Consider the following 19,730-nt stretch of genomic DNA (forward strand, 5'->3'; position numbering starts at 1 on the left):
GGCGGCGGCGGCGGCGGTTTCGTCGGTCGCGGCGGCGTACGCGGCGGCGCCGGGTTCGGGTTCGCGCGCGGCCGCGGGTTCGCCGGGCGTCGTAAGCTCTCGGCGAAGAAGACCGAGACCGACGACCCGTCGACGCGGTGCGAGACGATGTGGGAGCTCCTTCGCGCGCGCGACGACGCGTCCGTCCTGACGACGCTCCTCCTTCGAACGCTCCCGGAGGCGGTCGCGACGTTGGACGCCAAAAATGCTTCGAACGCTTCCGCGCCGCTGCGCGACGCGAACGGCGAACACTTCCGCGACACGTTCTTCGCGCCGAGCGACGACGTGTTCGTCGCGCTCCTCGCGTACGTCAACGCGACGAAGGGGGGCGTGGCGGGGGAGCCGATGGACGCCGACGACGTCGTCGACCGCCTCCTCGGCGGCGCCGACGCCGACGCCGACGCCGACGCCGACGCCGACGCCGACGCCGACGCCGCGAACGCGAACGCGACGAGGGACGTCTCCGTCCTGGTCGCGTACCACGTCGTTCCGAACGTCGAGATCGCCTCGCTGAAGACGGACGTGAAGCGCGGGGACCTCCTGAGAACCGCGCTCGGAAGCGAGTGGCGGCTCATGGTGGACGCCGCCGCGGGCGCCGACGACGCCGACGACGCCGCCGACGCCGACGCCGCGTTCGTCGTCCGCGGGATCGGCTCGCAAGCGGGCGCGGTGACGACGATGCGCGCGTGCAACGGCGTGATACACGTCGTCGACCGCGTTCTTCTGCCGACGGACGTCGACGGCGCGATGACGGCGAGGCAGAGAGAGCACGTGTCGAAGATCGAGGCGACGATGGAGGAGGAGGCACGGGAGGGCGCGTGAAGTGACGACGACGACGACGACGACGACGCGACGACGCGACGCGACGCGACGGGTACGAGGTATCCACGACGACAGACGGACGGACGGACGGACGCGACGGACGCGTCGTTCGCTTCGCTCGCTGTTCGTTTCTCTTTGCTGCTGCTACAGTACACTGTTTTAACTACTACGAAAGTACTTTCGTACGTCACAACCCCGACGGGTGTCGCACGACGTGCATAAACGGCACCGGACGCTGCGGTAACCCGTCCGCGTCGCCGTCGTCCTCAAACTCCAACAGAAACTCCCCAAACTCGCCGTTTATCTTCTGCGCTTGCTGCACGACGACCGCGCGATAGAACGTCGTCGTCGCCGGATACACCGCGAGCACGGTCGTCCCCCGCGACAGGTTCACCTGCCCGTCCCTCGCGCTCGCGCTGCGCGGCATCGGAATCACGAGATGTTCGGGTAGGTGATACACGTGCCCGCCCCCCTCCGGGTCGTCCTCGTCCGCGTCCATGACCTCGTACGCGCGCTCCTCCGCGATGTACTGCACGACGACGGCGACGATCCACTCCTGCGCGCCCTCGCCCGCGGTCACCTCCCCGATGTTCGCCGCGACTCTCTCCCCCGGTTGCGGCGGCGCGTTGACGGGAATCTTCTTCTTGTGCGACTTCTTGTGCGACGGCGCCCGATGCAGCTGCGCGGGGACCCCGGGAGCGCCGTCGTCGAACCCGCCGCCCTCGCCCATGGCGAACGCCATCGTCACCGCGTCCATGCCCTCCATGCCCTCGACGCCGAACTCGTCCTCGAACCCGGCGCCCTCGAGCCGCTTCATCTCCTCCGAAAACGGCGCGAGCTCCTTGTCCAGCTTCGCGATGTTAAACTGGATCATCTCCATCGCGATCCCGGCGAGGCGCACTTTCTCCGTGGAGAGCTGGTTGATGTCGGCGTGCGCGCGCTCGATCTCTCTTCGCGTGGCGTTGATCGCGTCCATGTCCCCCGCGCTCGCCTGTCGCGACGACGCGGAGGGCATCGCGAGGCACTTCTCCACCTTCGCGTCCGTCTCCTTCTTCAACGCGGAGAGCCGCTCGTCGAGGTCTTTGATCGTCACGACGACGCGTTGGAGCTCCACGGGGAGGGACGACGAGACTGTGGACGCGTGGGGTGGGGACGCGAGGGACGGGGGCGTCAGCGCGAGGGGCGGAGGAAAAAATCGAGTCGATCGCGGGCGCTCGCGATCGAGGGCGCGAATTCTAGGGTTAGCGAACAAAGCGCGGGAAACGCGCGGGACGCACGTTCGACGTATTTCTCCAGGTACGTCATGACGTGGATGGAGTTCGCCATCGTCCCTCGCGTTCGCGCGGTCTCGATGGGCTCCGCCGCGGCGTTCCCCGACGTAGGGGCGCGCGCGAAAGCACTGCTCAATCAGTGCGTTCTTCCACTTTCAAAACCTCGGTTTGAATCGATCAACGACGGGTTTTCATCGGGTGCGATCGCGATCGGGAATTCAGAAGCGCGAGGCGCGGCGCCGCCTTGCTTCAACGCACCTCGTCGTCGCGATGGACATCAAAGACATAATGGGGATCAAGGGCGCCGCCGGCGGCGGCGGCGGCGCGAAGAAGCAGAAGACGACGGCGGAGAAGAAACCCGAAGGGATGTCGCGCGAGGTGTGGCAGATCTCCAGGGACCGACAATCGCAGCAAGAGGCGCTCGCGCCCGTCGTCCCCACGCACGCGGGGCTGAAAGACAAGCGGAAGGTCTCCGCGCGAAAGGTCGCGTGGTCGTGGCAGCCGTTCAAAAACTCCGCGCGAGTGGACGACTTGATGCTGAAGCACTGGGTGAAGACGGGCACGGGCGGGACGCTCCTCCCCGGCAGCAACGGCGGCGACGTCGGGGGCGATTACGCGTTTTCAAAGTACAACAAAAAAGTCGACATGGTCATGTACAACGACGAGGAGTACGACACCCTCCTGAAGGACTTGACCGAGGACGACTGGTCCAGGGAGGAGACGGACTACATGCTCGACCTCCTCGCTCGCTTCGACCTGCGTTTCATCGTCGTGCACGATCGCTGGGACTACGTCCCGGGGGTTTCGAAGGCGCCGGAGGGGTCGAAGAAGTCAGCCGCGTCCGACGCGGGCGAAAAGGACGAGGAGGAGAAAGAGAAGGACGGCAGCAAGGACGCTAAAGACCCAAAGGACCCCAAGGACGCGGGCGAGAAAGACGACGAGAAGAAGGAAAAAGAAAAAGACGCCGCCGGGACCGGGACGGACAAAGACAAAGACGACGCGGCGACGGACGGCGCCGGCGGCGCGCCGAAACCGCGAACCGTGGAGGACATGAAGTCCAGGTACTACGCCATCGCGAGGAAACTCCTGGAGGCGCGCGCGGATAACCCCGACGAGGCGAAGACGCACGCGCTGATCCGCGAGCCGTTCAACGCCAGGCACGAGGTCGACCGCAAGCTCGCGCTCGGGGACCAGATGGAGCGCACGAACGCGCTCGAGCGCGAGGAGCAAGCCATCTTAGAGGAGGTGAAGGCGATCGAGGAGCGTCGCCGCGCGGAGGCGACGGCGCTGAGCGCTCGCGCGGGCGCCGCGTTCTCCACGCACCGCGCGGACGCGGTGAAGCTGTCCATCGCGGTGAGCGACTTGCGGAAAGACTTCGCCGCGAGCGGCCCGTCGCTGCCGACGGCGGAGGGCGGAGACGCGACGCCGGCGCCGGGGGCGTACGCGAGAGGCGCGCACGTGATCGCCGTCGCGGGGGAGATCGCCGCGGCGGCGGTCGGCACCGGCGGCGCGCGCGGCGTGCGTCGGATCGAGCAAGCGGTGGAGGAGCTCGGGGTGAAGCCGCCGCAGGTGTCCACGCGAGCGGTGTGCAGCGCGTGGCTCACGCTGCGCAAGGAGGTCATGGAGCTCTTGGACCTGAGGAAGCAGCTCGCGAAGCGGCAGGAGGAGCTCGTGGGGACGGCGCCGGGGGTGCCGGACGCCGCGGCGGCGGCGCCCGCGGCCGCGGCCGCGGCCGCGGTGTTTCAGCAAGCCGGGCTCCCGGACACGCCGCGGTCGAAGACGCAGGACGTCGTCCTCGGCCCGGACGGGCAGCCGATCGGGATTCGACCGGCGAAGCGCGACCAGAAGCGGAAGATGCCGGCGCGGTTCGACGACACGGAGCCGTCGCCGCCGCGTCGCTCGAGCGAGAAGCGCTTGAAGCGGTGAAGCGATCGTTCGTCGCGCCGTTACGTTACGTCGCTTCTTTCTTTAGGCGATGTTTATTCATCTACGTATCTCGACGTGTCAACTAACTCAGCGAACGCGCGACGCGATCGGATCACGACCCGATGATGCCCTTGAAGAATCTCGCGCCCTCGCCGACGACGGCGGCGACGAGGAGCCACCACGCGACCGAGTCCATCCCCCCCACGAACGTCCCCTCCGCGCTCAGCCCCGCAACCTTCGCGAGGAGCGACACCCCCACCCACGGCGCGGTGAACTTGATCACCGCGGGCGTCACCGCGAGCCACATCCCGAGGTAGTCGCCGTCGGAGAGCGAGAACATGAACACCTGCGCGCGGTTCTCCGGAATCTTCGACGACGGCGACAGCAGCTGCTTCACCACCTTCTTCGGCTCTACGTCCCACCGCTCGATGTGTTTCACCACCTTCCCGGTGTCGGGGTCAAACACGTGCGTCGTCCCGCCCGCGGCGGCGAGCTTCGGTTTCCACGGCAGGTCCAAGACGCAGCTGAACCGCCAGCTCGTGACGAGGTCCGATTCGCTCTCCTCCCACCCCGTGATCTTCAGGTCGACGTCGCGCATCATCCCTCCGAGGTTGCCGACGTTCTGCTTGAACCGGTCCACGCCCTTGAACGCCACGAACGGGTCGCTGAACTCGCAGTCCGGGGCGTACGCCGCGAGCTCGCCGACGCCGGAGACGAAGTACGAGCTGTCGTAGTCCTCCCTGAGGAGCGCGATGGCGCGCTCGCGATCCACGGTCGCCGCGGACGACGCCGCGGACGCGGACGACGCGCTCGCGCTCGACGTCGCGGACGACTCGTCCTTGCTCTTGACCGCGCCGACCATCTTCCCCATCGCCTCCGCGCCGTACCACACCGCTTTCAAGCCCGCGCCGACGTCCTCGTTCCCGTCCGAGTCTCTCTCCCCGCTCGGCGCCGCGCGGACGAGGACGGTCGATCGCGAGGGACGGCGAGGCGCGCGCATCGCGCGGGGCGGCGCGCGTCGGATGGATCGCGCGCGCGCGCGAGCGGCGTGGCGCGTCGTCGCGAGCGTCGCCGTGGACGTCATGGAGCTCGTGGTCGTCGCGGGAACGCGCGGACGCGACGGCGCGCGCGATGTGATGAGCGAGGCGGCGGTCCGGCGGAGGTCCGCAGCTGAGAGTCCCTACCGCGCCATCGCCAGTTGTCGCTCGGATACACCCCACGTGGCCGTCTCCGAGTCTCGGACGCGCCCCACTCTCGAGCGCGCGCCGTCATGGCGGCGTTCTCTGCCCTCGCCGCGCCCGCGGCGCACCCCGCGCGGGTCCGCGCGTCGTCGTCGTCCTCGTCGTCGCGCGCGCGCCCTCGCTCGACGACGGCCCGTCGCGGCGTCAGGACGAACGACGCCGCGACGACGTCCTCGTCGACGACGTCGACCGAGACGGCCGTCTTCGCGATGGGATGATTCTGGTCTCCGGAGGAGACCTTCTCCTCCATCGAAGGCGTGCTCTCCACCAGGGTCGGGTACACCGGCGGGGACGCGCCGAGCCCGTCGTACGGCAGCGTCTGCGCGGGCGACGGGCACACGGAAGCGCTGAAGATCGAGTTCGACCCCTCCGTGGTGTCGTATCGATCGCTCCTCGACGTGTTCCTCGCCCAGCACGACCCGTGCGTCTCGTTCACGACGCAGTATCAGTCCGCGGTGTGGCCGACGACGGAGGCGCAGAAAAACGCGGTGATGGACGCCCTCGACGCGTACGAAGCGAAGCGCGGGCGCGCCGCGATGACGACGGTGGCGCCGCCGAAGGCGTGGCACGACGCGGAGTGGTACCACCAGCGGTACAACGCGAAGAACAAAATACGACTGGCGCTGTTCGCGGGGGTGTTCGCGTGCAACGCGCTCCCGCACGGGTCGTTCCCGGGACAAGAGCAGCTGAAGACCGTGTTAGGGGGTCTGGTGTTCCTGTCGTTGCTCCCGCAGCTGTTCGCGCCGATCGACAACGTGCTCTCGAAGTTCGACTGACGACGACGACGCGAATAATTAATTAATTAGCCTCTCTCGACGCGGAGGCGGCGGCGACGCGCCGCGACGACGCCCGCGCCACGTGACGCCGACCGGGCGAACTTCCCCACGTCGCGGGAAAGCCCGGCGCGGTCGATGCGCGCGCGGGGCGTCGACGGCGCCCGTCGCTCTCCTTTCGCGTTCGTTTTATAGTACAGTATTACAACAACGGGGCGGCGGCGGCGCGCGGGCGTCGGAACAGAACCTATCTTATTCTGAGCGTCGGTCAGGCGTTCACCTTTCTCTTGAACACGACGCCCTCTTCGACGAACGCTCCGTCCTCGTCCTCGTCCGCCGACGCGGACGCGGACGCCGCCGACGCCTTCGCGGCTTCCTCCTCCTCCTCCTCCCGCGCGCGTTTCGCCGCCGCCTCCTCCGCCCGCCGCGCGCGCTCCTTCGCCTCGGCTCTCTTGTTGTGCCGGATGTTCAGCGCGGCGATGCCGGAGACGACGAGCGCGCCTCCGATGCCGACCGCGGCGCTGCGCGCGGGGGGCACGTCCGTGGGGACGAGCGAGACGCGCTCGACCTTGCCCTCGGGCTTGACGGGCGCGAGCGTCTTCGCGTCTTTCGCGGCGACGACCGCGCGCGCTCGGCCGCGGTGCCGGCGCGCCGGCGGTCGCGCGGAGAGCGGCGACGGGGCGACGCGCAGCATCTTGTGCGGTCCCGTGGCCGCGAGAGGCGCGCTGACTGGACGCCGTCGGCGCCATTGACGGCCCGCGGCGTCACTCCCGGGAGCGCTCGGATCGCGTCGAGGCGAGCGTCGGACGCGGCGCGAGCGGACGCGGCCGCGATGGGGTGGATCACGCCGCCGAATTTCGCGGCGCTCGGCGGCGGCGGCGGCGGCGGCGGCGGCGGCGCGCGGTGGCGCGGCGCGGCCGCGCGGTTCGGACGAGACGGGAAGGATGGCGGAGGAGGACGAGGCGCGGATAAACCGCCGTCGGGACGACGGCGATTCGGGGACGCGGACGCGGACGCCGCGCGACGCCCGCGGTCCGCGCGCGCGGGAGGAGGCAGCGGGAAGAGTCTATCGATTCGGCCGTCGCGGGGGGGACGCGCGAGCGGCGGAAGCCGCGGCGCGCGAGGCGGCGTCCTCGGCGGCGCGTCGACGTCGTCGTCCTCGAGATCGTCGACGTTCTCCTTCTCCCTCCCGACGACCGCGGCGGCCTCGGTGGGACCCGCCGCGTCCGCGGCGACGTTCACCGCCGCGCTCGCGCTCGGCGGCGCCGCCGCGTACTGGCCCGGCGGCGGTGCCGGTTCATCTTCCCCCAGGGGGGGAAGGCGATACGACGGCGGGCTCACGTCCGGGGATCCGCGCCGCGCGGCGACGGACGCGCTCCTCTGGACCACCGCGATCGGGTACGTGCTGCAGGTGCTCACCGGGCACGCGTTCACCGCGATGGGCGCCAAGGTGAACGCGGAGATCGCCGCGGGGCAAGTGTACCGGCTCGTCACGCCGCTGCTGCTGCACGGCTCGCCGCTGCATCTGCTGGTGAACTGCATGTCGTTGCACAACCTCGGGCCGGTGATCGAACGGCAGTTCGGGAGGGACTCGTTCGTGGGGTTATACCTCGCGAGCGGGATCGGGGGGAACTACTTATCGTACAAGATGTGCCCGAACAACGCGGTCGGCGCTTCCGGGGCGATCTTCGGCCTCGTCGGCGCGATGGGCGTGTACCTGCACCGTCACAGCGACTTGTTCGGCGCGGTGGGGGACCGGCAGCTCCAGTCGTTGCTCGGGAGCGTCGGCGTCAACGCGCTGTTCGGGATGATGTCGAGGAGGATCGATAACTGGGCGCACTTGGGTGGATTTTTGACCGGCGCTTTCGTCGCCGCCGCGTTCGGGCCGAACTTGATCGTGCTAAACGCGGGGTCGCACGCGGTATCGGAGGGGGGGAGAAGGAGGGTCGTGAACAGGCCGGTGTTGCAGACGTACGCGAGCGAGTTCGCGCGCGAGTTTCGTAGGAAATGATGAGTTGAGTTGATGACTACTATAGGTAAGTTGTTACGACGCGTTGTACGACGTGACGACGTGAGCACGCTATCTACTAGCTAGAGGCTAATTACTCGAGCTCAGTCGTTCGTTCCCGTGGAACGTGGAGATCCAACCGTGCGGGAGGACGACGACTTCTCCGCCGAGAAACTCGGCGGTTTTCCGAACCGATGCTCGCGTCTCGCGCGACGTCTTCACGTGCGTCAACAACGCGTCGTGCGCGTCCGGGCGGCACATGAGGACTTTGTTATACCCTATCGCGAACGGCACGAGCGGCGGCGCGGTCGACGCGCCGCCGCCGTTTCGGTTTCGGTTTCGATTTCGCTCCGTCCACCGGAACAGCCCCGCGACGACCCCCGGCCAGTCGGGGTTAAACGCGTCGTCGACGACGACGACGCCGAGGTCGTGCAGCGTCCTCGACGCCGTCTCCACGTCCGCCGCGGTGTGGGACTCGGTGTGGCACCCGTCGATGCTGAAGATTCGGAACGTTTGCCCGTCCGCCGCGCGCGTCAGCGTCTCCGGCGGCGTCGTCGCCGAGTCCGCCTCGACGACGCGCAGCCACGCGGGGTCGGTCCCGTCGGATCCGTCGGATCCATCCCCGTCCTCGTCCTCGTCGTCGTCGTCGTCCTCGCGACACGCGCGCATCGCGCGCGCGACGTTGCGCTCGAACGCGGCTCTGTCACCCGCGCCGCTGTCGTCCACGTTGTGCTCCTGCGCGTCGAAGCAGTCCACGGCGACGCAGCGCTCGTCGTCGCGCCGCATCAGCGCGAGCGGCGCGAAGGATTTCCCGTGGTACACCCCAATCTCCGCGAGCGATCCCTTGACGCCGTTGCGCACGTGAAACGCGTCGAGGGACGCGTACAGCGCGCAGAGCCCGGGCTCAAAGAACCCCTTCACGCCACCATCACCCCACTCCGCGTATCGCGCGAGCCTCGCGACCGTCGCGGGGTTGACGACGACCGCGTCCAGTTCGTCGTCGCCCGAGTCGTCCGCGGTGGTGGAGCCCTTCAGGACGTCCACGACCGCGACCGCGTCCTCGCGCGCGCGCCGCTGCCCCGCCATGGCTCTCTTCGCGTCCTTCGTCGACGCCGCGCGTCCTCGCGACGCGCACGCGTGGCACGTCCGCGGGACGCGCGCCGCCGCGGACGCCCGCATCGCGCGCGATGAAGTGCGCGCGTCGGGATGGATCGTGGATCGTGTCCACAAAAAATGAAAAACTACAGTAACCTTACGCGCAGTAAAAACGAAATCGTCCTTCATCACACCCGCCGCCCGCCCGCGGCTCGCCGCCCCGGGGAGAACAACGCCTCCTGCCCGTTCTCGAACACCGCGGTCGTGATCGCGACCGGCTCGCCCACGGTGCGATAACACGCCACCTCGAACCGCCGACCGTCCGCGCCGTAGTTCGCCGTCCAACACGGGAACCGACCGTCCACGCGAGCGACGGCGTTTCGGACGTCAACCTCCGCGACGACGCGCGCGTCGCACTCGACGAACACCCCGCCGGTGTTCGCCTCGAACGTCCCGCACGCCATGACGTAGTGCGGCCCGATACACTGCTTGTCCACCCGCGGGGACGACCGGCGGTTCATCGTGATCTCCATCGCGGTGACGCGCGAAGCGAACGTCGCGTCCGTCGCCTTCAACGCGTCGACGACGGCGGACCACAACGACGCGCGCTTCTTGAACGCGTCCGTCGCTCGCCGCGCTTCCCTGCTGCCCTTCCCGAGCCGAGCGTCGACGTCCGCGGGGTGCCGAAGATGCTCGTACAGCTCCGCTTCGCCGTGGCCTGCGCCGTGGCCTTTACCGCCGCCGTGAGGGGGTTTCGCCGTGAGGGCCCACGCGTCCAGCTCGGCGCGGAGCTCGAACAACGCGGCGTCTTCGATCGGGACGCCCGGGACGTCGATCACGCGTCGTCCGGTCGCGCAGCCTTCCTCGGCGTAGCACTCGAGGAGGCGACGCATGACGTCCGGGCGGCGTAAGAGCGGCGACCCTAACGAGTCCACCGCGGGGACGCCAAAGTCTTCCGTGAGGCGGCGTTTCAGCGCGAGCGTGCTCCACGCCTCGAGCTGCGCTTGGAGCGTGAACCCGCCGCCGCCGCCGCCGCCGCCCGTCGTCGTCGTCGCCGCCGCCGCCGCCGCCGCCGCGGTCCCGGGCTCGACGTCAGACGACGTCAACGACGCGCTCGAGGACGAGATCGACATCCGCCCCGACCTCGACCTCGACCTCGACCTCGACCCGGGCTCCGGAGTCCGCGGGGCGTCGTCGGCGGACGGCGTGGCGACGCCCGCGTCGTCGCCTTCGCCGCGGTAATACGCGCGCATCGCGTCCAAGACTTCGCGCGCGACGTCCACGAGCTCGGGCGTCCACTGGTTCGCGGCGTCGCACGAGCGGTCTGTGAGCCGAACGACGCGTCCCTCGCGAAGCGCGCCGTGACGGTTCACGTCCTCCGGGTCCAGGCAGTCCACGAACGCTTTGGGCGCGTCGCCGCCGCCGCCGTCGTTTGAAGGGTGCGCGACGATCCACCAGTCCGGTTCGCGCGGAGTCCAGAACCGCTCCGCGGGGAGCTGCGGGTAGTGACTCGGCGGCGCGTTCGCGTTCGCGTCGGCGCCGTTCTTCCTCGCCTCCAGCGCCGCCGCGGCTCGTTTCTCGATGGTCGGCTTCGGTCTCGATCGCGCGCCCGGGGCGTCGTCCTCGCCGTTCGCGGACGGGTCCGCGATGTTGCCCACGCCGAGCGCCTCCGCGAGCGCGGCGCCGAGGGGCGTGCACGAGTCCGCGGAGTACAGATCCGGGTCCGCTTCCACGAACACGAACGGCTTCTTCCGACGCGGCCAGTTTTCGTCTCTGCTGTCCGCGTCCGCGATCCCCAACTCTCGCTCCGCGCGGACGCGCAAGGCTGCGAGGCCGTCCGTGAGCGCGCGCGCGGCGGCGTCGGAGAGGGAGCGCCGGACGCGAACGAGTCGCGCGAGTTCGCCGAATTGCGCCGCCGCCGCGGCGATCGCGCCGCGACCGAGCGGGCACTTCAACACGGCGATCTCGAACGACAACGCGCGCGGGTCGTCGTTCTCCCACGTCGGCGCGATCGCGCGGAGCGCCTCCGCGGACGCGTCGTACGCGCACACGACGAGCGACGGCGAGAGCTCGGCGACTTTGCGGAGGTTCGGGTTCCACGCGTTGACGCGTTCGAGCCTGTGGCTCGAGGCGCGACCGCCGCGGGCGCCGCCGACGTCGCTGCCGCTGCTGCTGTACCCCTCGTCCCCGGGGCGAGGGAGCGCGCGGTCCTCGAAGTGCGCGTCGCAGCCGACGAGGCACCCGCGCGCGCGCAGGTGCCGGCACAGCAGCGCGCTGTGCGACGACGACAGGCTCAGCACCCTCGGCGACGACGGCGGCTTCCCTCGGATCGCCTGCGAGAACACCTCCGCGGTCCACCGGTCGATCACCCCCGGGCCGTTGTGCTCAATCTCCGCGTCGCACCGCGTCGCGACGCGCGCGCCGCCGACCGCTTTCGTGGCCAAGAACGCGTCCAAGTCCACGCCCGCGGCGCCCCCCGCGTGCGGTCCGCAAAACGCGTTTTGCCCCGACCCCTCCGCGCCGAACGAGCGGCTCACCGCGATCGTGGCGTACTTCAACCCTCCGAGGACGCCGCCGCACGAGGCGCCGGAGCCGCCGCCCTTCCTCGGGCTCTTCCACGCGCTCTTCAGTGGGCTCCGGCGTCGTTCCTTGGACGGGCTCTTCGCGTCGCCGCCGAGCGACTTGAGCAGCCGCCGAAACTTCCTCAAATCGTCGCTCGGCTCCTCCGTGCACACCGCGGCCTCGACGACGAAGCACGCGCACCGACCGATCGCGGAGCCGCCGCCGCCGCCGCCGCCGCCGCTGGACGACGAGCCGACGAGCCGGGTCGCGACCGCGCGCGCGTCGCCGCCCGCGCAGAGCTCCGCGACGGAGACGACGGCGACGGAGACGCGATCGTTTCGCGCGCGCAGCCTGGACGCGACCCTCCGCGCGACCATCCCCGCGGCGTCGTCCACGCCCTCCATCTTGAAGTCGCTCTGGCCCGCGTACACGATGAGGACGTCCGCGGCGGCCTCGGCCGCGAGCGCGTCCCTCGCGGGGGCGTCGATCGCCGTCGAAGTCGTCGACGTCGTCGACGTCGAATTCGAGACGCGCGGCGACGACGCGTTCTTCCAGCGCCCGCGGACGAGCCACCAGACCGCGGTGACGACCGCGAGCGGCAGCGCGAAGACGCTGAACGTCAGGACGAAGAGCACGATCGCGCTCGTGACCGCGACGGTCGCGACGGGGAGCGACGCGACGATCGCGACCGCGAGGGCGACCGCGGTGAGCGGCTTGTCTCGCGCGACGGATCTCAGCGCGGTGAAGAGTCCAACGATCGACTCGCGGCTTCGCGCGAGGACGCCCTTGCGCGCGCGCGCGGACGCCGCGAGCGGCGTCGCCGTCGCCATCGAGACGGCCCTGACCTCCGCTTCGCGCCGCGCGCGACCACCTTCGCGGTCGACCGCGCTCGGGGAGTGCGCCGAGGCGACCGCGGCCGAGGGAAGAGAAGAGCGACGGTTCGCGGCGGTAAGTTATGTGCTGACTTGTCTTCCCGCTGAACCACACGCGGCCGCGCCGTTTTTCGAAAACGCAGGCGCCGGCGCCCCGGCGCCGGCGACCGCGCCGGCGACTACGAACGCGACCATCATGGAGAAACAATCACAATAAGTTAAACAACACCATACACTAACGAATACCACCGCCGCTGCGCGTCCCCCCCCGGACCCGGACCCGGTCGATCGCGTCGCGTCGCGCGTCACAGGTCCTCGCCGAAGTGCGAGTGATGCCGGTGCCCGCCCTTCCCCGCGGGCGCCGGCGACTCCCCGCCCCTCGGCGACTTCGACCTCGACGCCCTCGCGCCGCCGCTCGATCTCGGCGTCGGTCCCGCGTCTGCAGACGCGTCTGGCGATCCGCTCTTCGGCGACGCCCTCGCGCCGCCCGGGGTGGCGTGCAGCATGTTCAGGAGGTACGCCACCGGAGACGCCGACGCCGACGCGGTCCCGCCGCCGTCGCCGCCGCCGCCGTCGGACGCCGCCGCCGGCGACCCCCGCGTCGTCCTCACCGGCGCCGGCGTGCTCGGCGGCGCCGGCTCCTCGTCCTTCGCCCCGTCCGCAGTCTCCTCCTCCTCGACCGCGCCCGCCACCGGTCTGACGTCGAGCTCGTCCTCGTACTCGTCTTCGTCGAACTCGCCGTCGCCGAGGCTCGCGTCGGCCCACCACGGCTGCGGGTCGAGGATCCGAGCGAGGCGACGTCGGGGCGGAGTTCAGGGGTGCGTCAGTGGCGGAGTCGAAAGGCGTCGAGGTACGTCGGGATCGTGAGCGAGGGGTGATGGGCGGAGACAAGCGACGGGAAGAAAAGTCCTAGAGGATCGGCGTGCACCCAGCCGCGCGTGCGCGGTCGTGCGGGGAACGGCGCGTCGATATCGGGACGCGCCTCCGTCTCCGGCGCCGCCAGCGCCTCCGCGTCTCGCGTCGTCACGCCGCGGCATCGCAACGTCCCGGGCCCGGCGCCGTACGGATCGCTCTCGTTCAGCCACTTCCCGTTCCTCTGCGCGCTCCGCGTCGCCCTCTCCAGCGCCCGCGCGTGCTTCTCTCTGGCGGCGCCGTCGCCGTCTTCTCCGACGGCGTCGACGCCCTCCGCGAATGCTCCGACGCACGCGGTCCACTCGAAGACGCGCGTGCCGTCATCCTTGGCGTACGCCGGCTCCGCGGGCACCGCGCCTCTCGGGATCCTGTGCGCGACGAACGTGAGCAGCGCCGCGCGGTCGTAGTCCACGGTGGCTAGCGTCCCGCCGTTCGCGAGGTGTTCGTCCTGCGCGCGGCGTTTCAGCAGGCGCGAGAGCTTCGCGGACGTCTCCGACGCGTCGAGGTCGACGAGGACGGTGTCCGTCGTGAGCCCGAGCATGCGGGGTTCGCCGCGCAGCGCGCGCAGCACCGCGGACGGCTCCACGGCGTAGCACTCGTACACGTTCGCGTCTAAGTCGTCGCCTGGGGAGATGGACGGGAGGGGAGAGGAGACGAAGCGAGGTGAGGTCGGGGACGAACGCCGCGGACGACGCGGACGACGCGGGCGCGGCGGGGGAGGAGATCCGGCGAAGCGACGCGGAATTCGAACGGCAACAACGCGGATGGATCCCCGATCGACGGACGCACCCGAGCACACGAGCGCTGGATTCACCCTCTGCGACCCGTCCTTCGGGTCGACGTACTCCCGGCACCCTTTCAGCTTGGGGTCGATGTACATCTTCACGCCTCGCACGAGCGCGCACCCGACGAACGTCGCGGGCGCGCTCGGGGCGTCCAGCGACGCGGACGTGAAGCCGTCCCCGCTCACGAGGACGAGGACGCGCTCCCTGTCGTCGCGCGCGCGCTCGGCGCGCGCCATCGCGTACACGTACGCGGCGCTGAAGACGCCGAAGGCGCCGAACGCGGCGAGGCCGCGCGCGGAGTCGCTCGCCATGACGGCCGTGGACGCGGCGCGCGCGCGACTGTCCGAACCGAATTTGCGCTGCGCGAAACGTCGCGCGACTGGACGCGACGCAGGGAAATTTCCTCGTCCGCTCGCGCGGCTCAGTGCCGGAATTTCCCCGATATATACTGTAGGCCCTCGCGCGCCCGTACGCGCGCACTTCCAGGCTCGCGCGGAGGCTTCCGACACCGCGGGAACCTCTCGAGGAAGTGCAAAGGACGGCCAGAACTCGACCGGAATGTCCCGCGGCGAGAAGATCCCCGGATACCAGGGATACATCTGCGGTGCGCGCCTCGCCAATCGTCGCAATCCAAATCGATTATTCTCCCGGAGAGCGAAATCGCCGCGTTACCCGAACACGCCGGGGTCTCGGACGACGCCCCGTCCTACGCCACGCGACCACCCAAGACGCTGACGAACGCCGTCACCGCTCTCGTATCTTCCACCAGGCCGCAACCATGTCATCGGGAAGAGCTACACCGAGGGCACGCGCCGCGCGGTGCGTCCGCGCTCGCGTCCCGTCTCGCGCGCATTCTCATTCTCGATTCCTCCGAATCGAGATCGACCGATCGCTCGCCTCCGCGCTCGCGCTCGCCTCTCTCCCCGATCGCGATCGCCATGAATCGCGACGCGGACCGACCATCCCTCCCTCCCCGCCCCGCGTGTCGTGCCGCGCCGCGACGTCACGTCACCATAAAATCCATACGTAACAGGAAGAAGCCGTGCTGATGCAACGCGCGGGAGAGAACCCGATGGGTAACGCGGCCATGTACGAGGCGCGCCCCGTCGGCGGCGGCGGCGACAACCCGCTGTACGCGCAGACGCTCTCGACGGATCCGACGTACTCGTCCTCCCTCGGCGCGGCGCACGTCGGGAAGCGGAGGCCGTACTTGGACGAGACGCAGGGGATGAAGGACTTCAGGCTCACGAAGGTTGGCGTGGGGAGCAACGGGCCCGGGACGCTGAGCGCGACGCCGACGGCGTCGCTGCCGCCGCTTCCGTACTCGAGCAATTTGAAGACGAAATTCACGGGCAAGGAGACCAAGACGCGGCCGTCGGACGACCCCGCGAAGCTCGGCGGGATCATGCCCGGGTACACCGGATACGTCCACGGGAGGCAGCACGTGTACGGGACGTCGTACGGGCACGTATCCAGGAAGTTGACCCAGGACGGGGACGCGAACGAGACGATGACGCAGCGCAGCGGTCGACTCGTCGGCTACGCCGAGAGCAAGCCCCACGGCTCCGGGAGGCTCGAGCGCGGGAAACAAATCCCGGGGTACGGCGGGCACGTCCCGAAGAAGGTGATGATCGTCGGCAGGAGCTACGGCACCGCGACCGGGCTCGCGCCGTCGGCGGAGGCGTGCCAGCGCGCGGGCGGGGACCCGTTGAAGATGCCGGAGATGTACGAGCAGCGGCCCGTGGGTTCAAACCCGGAACGCGATCTGTACGCGCCGGGCGCCAAGCCCAAGGGCGCGGACTACCCGTACTTCGCGAAGCCGCTGCCGTACCGCGTGAGCAAAGGCACGGCGAAGATGCAGTACAAAGAGCTCGGAGAGGATAACAAGTGGCGGTACGTCGTTCTGGACGACGACAAGACGGTGCGGGAAGGGAAGCACCGACTGCCGGGCTACACGGGGTACACCCACGGAAGGCAGCACGTGTACGCGCAAAGCGTGGGGAAGATGACGAGGCAGCTCGGGAGCGGCGTGAACGTGGAGAACACGACGACGCCGTACGCGCTTTTGAACTACCGCGACCCGAGGCCGCAGTACGAGAACACGACCGCGCCGTCGTGTCTGTGATCGCGGGGTCGGGGTCGGGGTCGGGGTCGGGGTCGGGTCCAGTCGGGCCTTCAAATATTTTGTACTGTATCACAACCGAAGTCCCTTCATTCACGCCTATCGCATCCATCGCTCACGACGTCCATCGCTCGCTCACGCGACCATCGCGTCGACTTTCGGCGCGGCCGCGGCTGCCGCGGCCGCGCTCGCCGCCGCCGCAGCCGCCGCAGCCTCCGCGCCGCCGCCCCCCGGCGTGTGCGTCTTGAACTCCGCGATGAGCGTGTCGACGATGACGACGTCGTGCTCCGCGACGGTGCCCTCCGGCAGCGACTTACGCGCGTACTCGTGCAGAGTTTCGAGGTTCTTGAACGCCCTGCTCAGGACGCCGCCGTCGGCGCCGCTCTCCTCGTGGCCCTTACTCCCGCCGAGCTCGTCCACGATGAGGCCGAGGAACCGGCCGCGGTCGACGCCGCCGGCGACGCGCGCGTCGTGAATGTGGAGGTTCCCGAGAAGGTGATGCAACAGCAGCGCTCTCTCCGCGACGCGCAACAGCCCGTCGCTCGCGAGGTCTTCCCTGACGGCGTGCGGGATGCGGCACCCCGGATCCGGGGAGAACATCGCGGACACCGCGGAGGACTTCGCCTGCGCCGCGCCGTCGGGCCCGTCCGTCGCCGCCGCCGCCGCCGCCGCCGCCGCGGCTTGCACGTCCGAGTCGTCCGTGTGAATCAACCGCGCGGCGCCGCCGCCGCACCACCACTGCGCGAACACGTCCTCGGGGAGGGACAGCGTCCTCGCGAGCGGCACCGCGAGCGCGTCCATCGTCGCCACCTGCGTGCCGCTGTCCACGCTCAGCGCCTCCGCGGATCGCATCGCGGCGAGGATCAACGCCCCGGACCCGCGTCCGACGGGCGGCGGGAGCTTCCTCGCGCGGTGCTCCGCCTCCTCCGCTTCGCGCTGCTTCTTCGCCGCCTCCGCCTCCTCCGGGGTCTGTGTGGCCGCCTTCTCCTCCTCCTCGTCCATCAGCCCCGCGAACTCGCCCTTCCGCTGCTCCGGGACGTTCGTCTTCTCCCATTTGTTCGCGCCTCCGTCCCCGATCCACCCGTTCATCGCCGCCGTCGTCTGCGCGTCCATCGTCTCCGTCGTCGCGCGCAAGACGGCGCCGACGGCGGCGGCGAGCATGTCCGCGACGCCGTCCTCGCCGTCGTCCGCGGCGGCGGCGTCCAGGAAACAAAACGGTTTCGGGTGTTCCTGCTCGAGGTCGAGCAACGTTTGCAGCAGACCGAGCCCGTGCGTCGCGACGGGAAGCAACGCGTCCCTCGCCTCCGCGGCGGCTTTGGACGCGTCGCTCGCCGGTGGCGGGGCTTCGCCCTTCGCCGCCGCGAGCGCCGCCGCCGCGGCGATCTCCCCGGACGGGTCCTCCGGCGCGGCGGCCGCGAGCCGCGTCGCCGCGAGCGCGAGGCGAAGAATCGGACGCAGGCGGTCGACGCCGCCGCGCGCGAAGACGCCCGCGGCGCCCTCCACGCCAGCCAGCCGCGCCGCCCCCGCCAGCAGCGCCCTCGCGGGAGCCACCGCGTCCACGCTCTGCACCGTCCCGACGCTCGGCAGCGGCGTCGCGCGTCGCACGGCGACGAACGCGGCGTCGACGACGGCGTCGAGCAGGGTATCCCTCGACGGCGCCCCGAGCGGGTTCCTCCCGGGCGTCGGCGGGTACGTCGCCGCCGCCGCCGCCGCGTACTGGTCCCGCCATTCGAACAGCGTGCACACTGAGGGTCGTTCCATACAAAAACAGTTCACCGGTCAGTTGAAAAGGGGAGCGATCAAATGTTGAAACCGGGCGATGGCTGAAAAACGTTTGTATAGAACGCACCTGACTTGAGCGTCTGCGCCGCCGCGCGCGCGAGCTCGAGGAATTCCTCCGCGTCCTTCGCCGCCTGCTCCTCCGGGACGCCGCGCTGGCCGATCTTCTTCTTGATCTTCTTCTTCGACGCGAGCTCGAGCGCGGCGATCCGCGCGAGGTCTTGCACGCTCGATACCACCTCCGCGGTGATGGCGTTGTAGAGCCTGCGATGCTTCCCGCTCGCGGCGACTTCGCAGAGCGTCTCGAGCGTCGTCATCGCGCGGCGGCGGTACCCGGGGAGCCCGTCCGCGGACTCTAAACCCCAGTGCGTGTCGCTGCCTGGAAACCACGCCTCGGTTTGCGTCTTCGTCAGCGACTTGAGCGCGATGAGGTGTTTGGGTAACACGGCGAGTAAATCCCCGACGACGACGCGCATCGCCGTCGGTCCGTGCGGCACTCGGAGCGTCAGCGCGCCGTCGATCACCTCCATCTGCGCGGTCATCTCCTTCGCGGTGTAGAAGCACAGCGACTCGACCGCGTGGTACACGTCCAGGATGCGTTCGCGTCGGAACACGGCCTCGTCGACGAGCGCCTTCGCCTGTTGCCGTCCGCTCGCGGTGTGGAGGAGGCCGCCCGTGCGCGCCGACTGCGTCACGCGTCCGGGGTCGATCCCGGGCGCGGCGCGCTTCGGGCGGCGCGCGCGGCCGTCGTCCGGCTCCGAGGGCGTCTCCATCTCCGGCGCGGAAGCCTCCGGGGCGGGCGGTTCCTCGACCGGCGCGGGCGCCTCCGGGGCGGGCGGTTCCTCGACCGGCGCGGGCGCCTTCGGGGCGGGCGGTTCCTCGACCGGCGCGGGCGCCTCCATCGGCTCCGGCTCGGGCGCGGGGGGCTCCGGCTCGGGCGCGGGGGGCTCCGGCTCGGGCGCGGGAACCTCCTCCGCTTCCGGCTCCACCGGCGCGGGGGGCTCGGGCTCCGCCAGCGCGGGGGGCTCGGGCTCCGCCGGCGCGGGCGCGACCGGCGCGGGATCGGCGGCGGGAGGCGCCGGCTCGGGCTCGGGCGACGGCGACGGCTCCGGCGCCGGTTCGGGCTCCGGCTCCGGCGCCGCGACCGGCGCTGGCGCCGGCGCGGGCTCGGGCGCCGCGGGAGGGGGCTCGGGAGCGGCCACAGGGGGCGCTTCCGTCTCCATCGGCGTCGGCTCCGGTGCGATCGGCGCGGCCTGCGCGGAAGAAGCGTCGTCAGATCATAATCGACGGCGGCGACGGCGGGGAAAATCACATTGAGTAGCGAACGCGTCGTCGAGACGTCGGGAAGGGACGCACCTCTGGAACGGGAGCGACGGCCTCGACGGGCGGGGGCTCGACGGGCGGAGCCTCGACCGGGGGCGGGGCGACCGCCTCGGCGACCGCCTCGGGGGGGGCCGGATCGGGCGAGGGGACCGGCTCCATGGCGATCGCGCGCGCAGACGAATGATCCGATCCGATTGAGG

General features: G+C 70.3%; 11 protein-coding genes across 11 annotated transcripts; 3 read left to right on the forward strand and 8 right to left on the reverse strand.

The window, feature by feature from the left end:
• Positions 1-984: 984 nt before the first annotated feature.
• On the reverse strand, positions 985-2,252 carry MICPUCDRAFT_49523 (uncharacterized protein). The gene is made up of 2 exons (XM_003057353.1): positions 2,139-2,252; positions 985-1,992 (listed from the first exon to the last, which is right to left on the reverse strand). The coding sequence occupies exons 1-2, from the start codon at positions 2,185-2,187 to the stop codon at positions 1,049-1,051; spliced, it is 993 nt and encodes a 330-aa protein (XP_003057399.1). The 5' UTR covers positions 2,188-2,252; the 3' UTR covers positions 985-1,048.
• Positions 2,253-2,402: 150 nt separating this feature from the next.
• On the forward strand, positions 2,403-4,058 carry MICPUCDRAFT_62479 (SWR complex protein; the record flags this gene model as incomplete). The annotated part of the gene is given in 4 exon segments (XM_003056877.1): positions 2,403-2,815; positions 2,835-2,921; positions 3,167-3,251; positions 3,276-4,058. The coding sequence occupies 4 exon segments, from the start codon at positions 2,403-2,405 to the stop codon at positions 4,056-4,058; spliced, it is 1,368 nt and encodes a 455-aa protein (XP_003056923.1).
• Positions 4,059-4,431: 373 nt separating this feature from the next.
• Positions 4,432-4,989, reverse strand: MICPUCDRAFT_6869 (uncharacterized protein; the record flags this gene model as incomplete). Its single annotated transcript, XM_003057354.1, has 1 exon — positions 4,432-4,989. A coding segment is annotated over one exon (558 nt), but the record flags the coding sequence as incomplete, so codon positions are not given.
• Positions 4,990-5,328: 339 nt separating this feature from the next.
• MICPUCDRAFT_56520 (peptide methionine sulfoxide reductase) lies at positions 5,329-6,075 on the forward strand (the record flags this gene model as incomplete). Its single annotated transcript, XM_003056878.1, has 2 exons — positions 5,329-5,376; positions 5,533-6,075. The coding sequence occupies 2 exons, from the start codon at positions 5,329-5,331 to the stop codon at positions 6,073-6,075; spliced, it is 591 nt and encodes a 196-aa protein (XP_003056924.1).
• Positions 6,076-6,340: 265 nt separating this feature from the next.
• On the reverse strand, positions 6,341-6,766 carry MICPUCDRAFT_38889 (uncharacterized protein; the record flags this gene model as incomplete). The annotated part of the gene is made up of 1 exon (XM_003057355.1): positions 6,341-6,766. One exon carries the CDS (start codon positions 6,764-6,766, stop codon positions 6,341-6,343), a length of 426 nt encoding a protein of 141 aa, XP_003057401.1.
• Positions 6,767-6,904: 138 nt separating this feature from the next.
• MICPUCDRAFT_56522 (uncharacterized protein) lies at positions 6,905-8,134 on the forward strand (the record flags this gene model as incomplete). The annotated part of the gene is made up of 1 exon (XM_003056879.1): positions 6,905-8,134. The coding sequence occupies one exon, from the start codon at positions 6,905-6,907 to the stop codon at positions 8,081-8,083; it is 1,179 nt and encodes a 392-aa protein (XP_003056925.1). The 3' UTR covers positions 8,084-8,134.
• Positions 8,135-8,170: 36 nt separating this feature from the next.
• Positions 8,171-9,166, reverse strand: MICPUCDRAFT_56523 (uncharacterized protein; the record flags this gene model as incomplete). Its single annotated transcript, XM_003057356.1, has 1 exon — positions 8,171-9,166. The coding sequence occupies one exon, from the start codon at positions 9,164-9,166 to the stop codon at positions 8,171-8,173; it is 996 nt and encodes a 331-aa protein (XP_003057402.1).
• A 118-nt stretch (positions 9,167-9,284) lies between these two features.
• Positions 9,285-12,567, reverse strand: MICPUCDRAFT_56524 (uncharacterized protein; the record flags this gene model as incomplete). The annotated part of the gene is made up of 1 exon (XM_003057357.1): positions 9,285-12,567. One exon carries the CDS (start codon positions 12,565-12,567, stop codon positions 9,364-9,366), a length of 3,204 nt encoding a protein of 1,067 aa, XP_003057403.1. The 3' UTR covers positions 9,285-9,363.
• Positions 12,568-13,432: 865 nt separating this feature from the next.
• Positions 13,433-14,617, reverse strand: MICPUCDRAFT_70814 (uncharacterized protein; the record flags this gene model as incomplete). Its single annotated transcript, XM_003057358.1, has 2 exons — positions 13,433-14,145; positions 14,311-14,617. The coding sequence occupies 2 exons, from the start codon at positions 14,615-14,617 to the stop codon at positions 13,433-13,435; spliced, it is 1,020 nt and encodes a 339-aa protein (XP_003057404.1).
• A 697-nt stretch (positions 14,618-15,314) lies between these two features.
• MICPUCDRAFT_38892 (uncharacterized protein) lies at positions 15,315-15,713 on the reverse strand (the record flags this gene model as incomplete). The annotated part of the gene is made up of 1 exon (XM_003057359.1): positions 15,315-15,713. The coding sequence occupies one exon, from the start codon at positions 15,711-15,713 to the stop codon at positions 15,315-15,317; it is 399 nt and encodes a 132-aa protein (XP_003057405.1).
• Positions 15,714-16,563: 850 nt separating this feature from the next.
• Positions 16,564-19,430, reverse strand: MICPUCDRAFT_56527 (uncharacterized protein; the record flags this gene model as incomplete). The annotated part of the gene is made up of 2 exons (XM_003057360.1): positions 16,564-18,173; positions 18,278-19,430. The coding sequence occupies 2 exons, from the start codon at positions 19,428-19,430 to the stop codon at positions 16,564-16,566; spliced, it is 2,763 nt and encodes a 920-aa protein (XP_003057406.1).
• Positions 19,431-19,730: the final 300 nt, after the last annotated feature.

This window comes from Micromonas pusilla (genome assembly GCF_000151265.4).
Source record: "Micromonas pusilla CCMP1545 genomic scaffold MICPUCscaffold_3, whole genome shotgun sequence".
Taxonomy (NCBI): domain Eukaryota; kingdom Viridiplantae; phylum Chlorophyta; class Mamiellophyceae; order Mamiellales; family Mamiellaceae; genus Micromonas; species Micromonas pusilla.

Excerpts from the sequence above, each read along its gene's own strand:
- MICPUCDRAFT_49523 (XM_003057353.1), bottom strand. The coding sequence starts at position 2,187 with ATGGCGAACTCCATCCACGTCATGACGTACCTGGAGAAATACGTCGAA. Across the intron at positions 1,993-2,138 it reads CCTGGAGAAATACGTCGAAC|TCTCGTCGTCCCTCCCCGTG; the intron begins GTGCGTCCCGCG and ends ACGCGTCCACAG.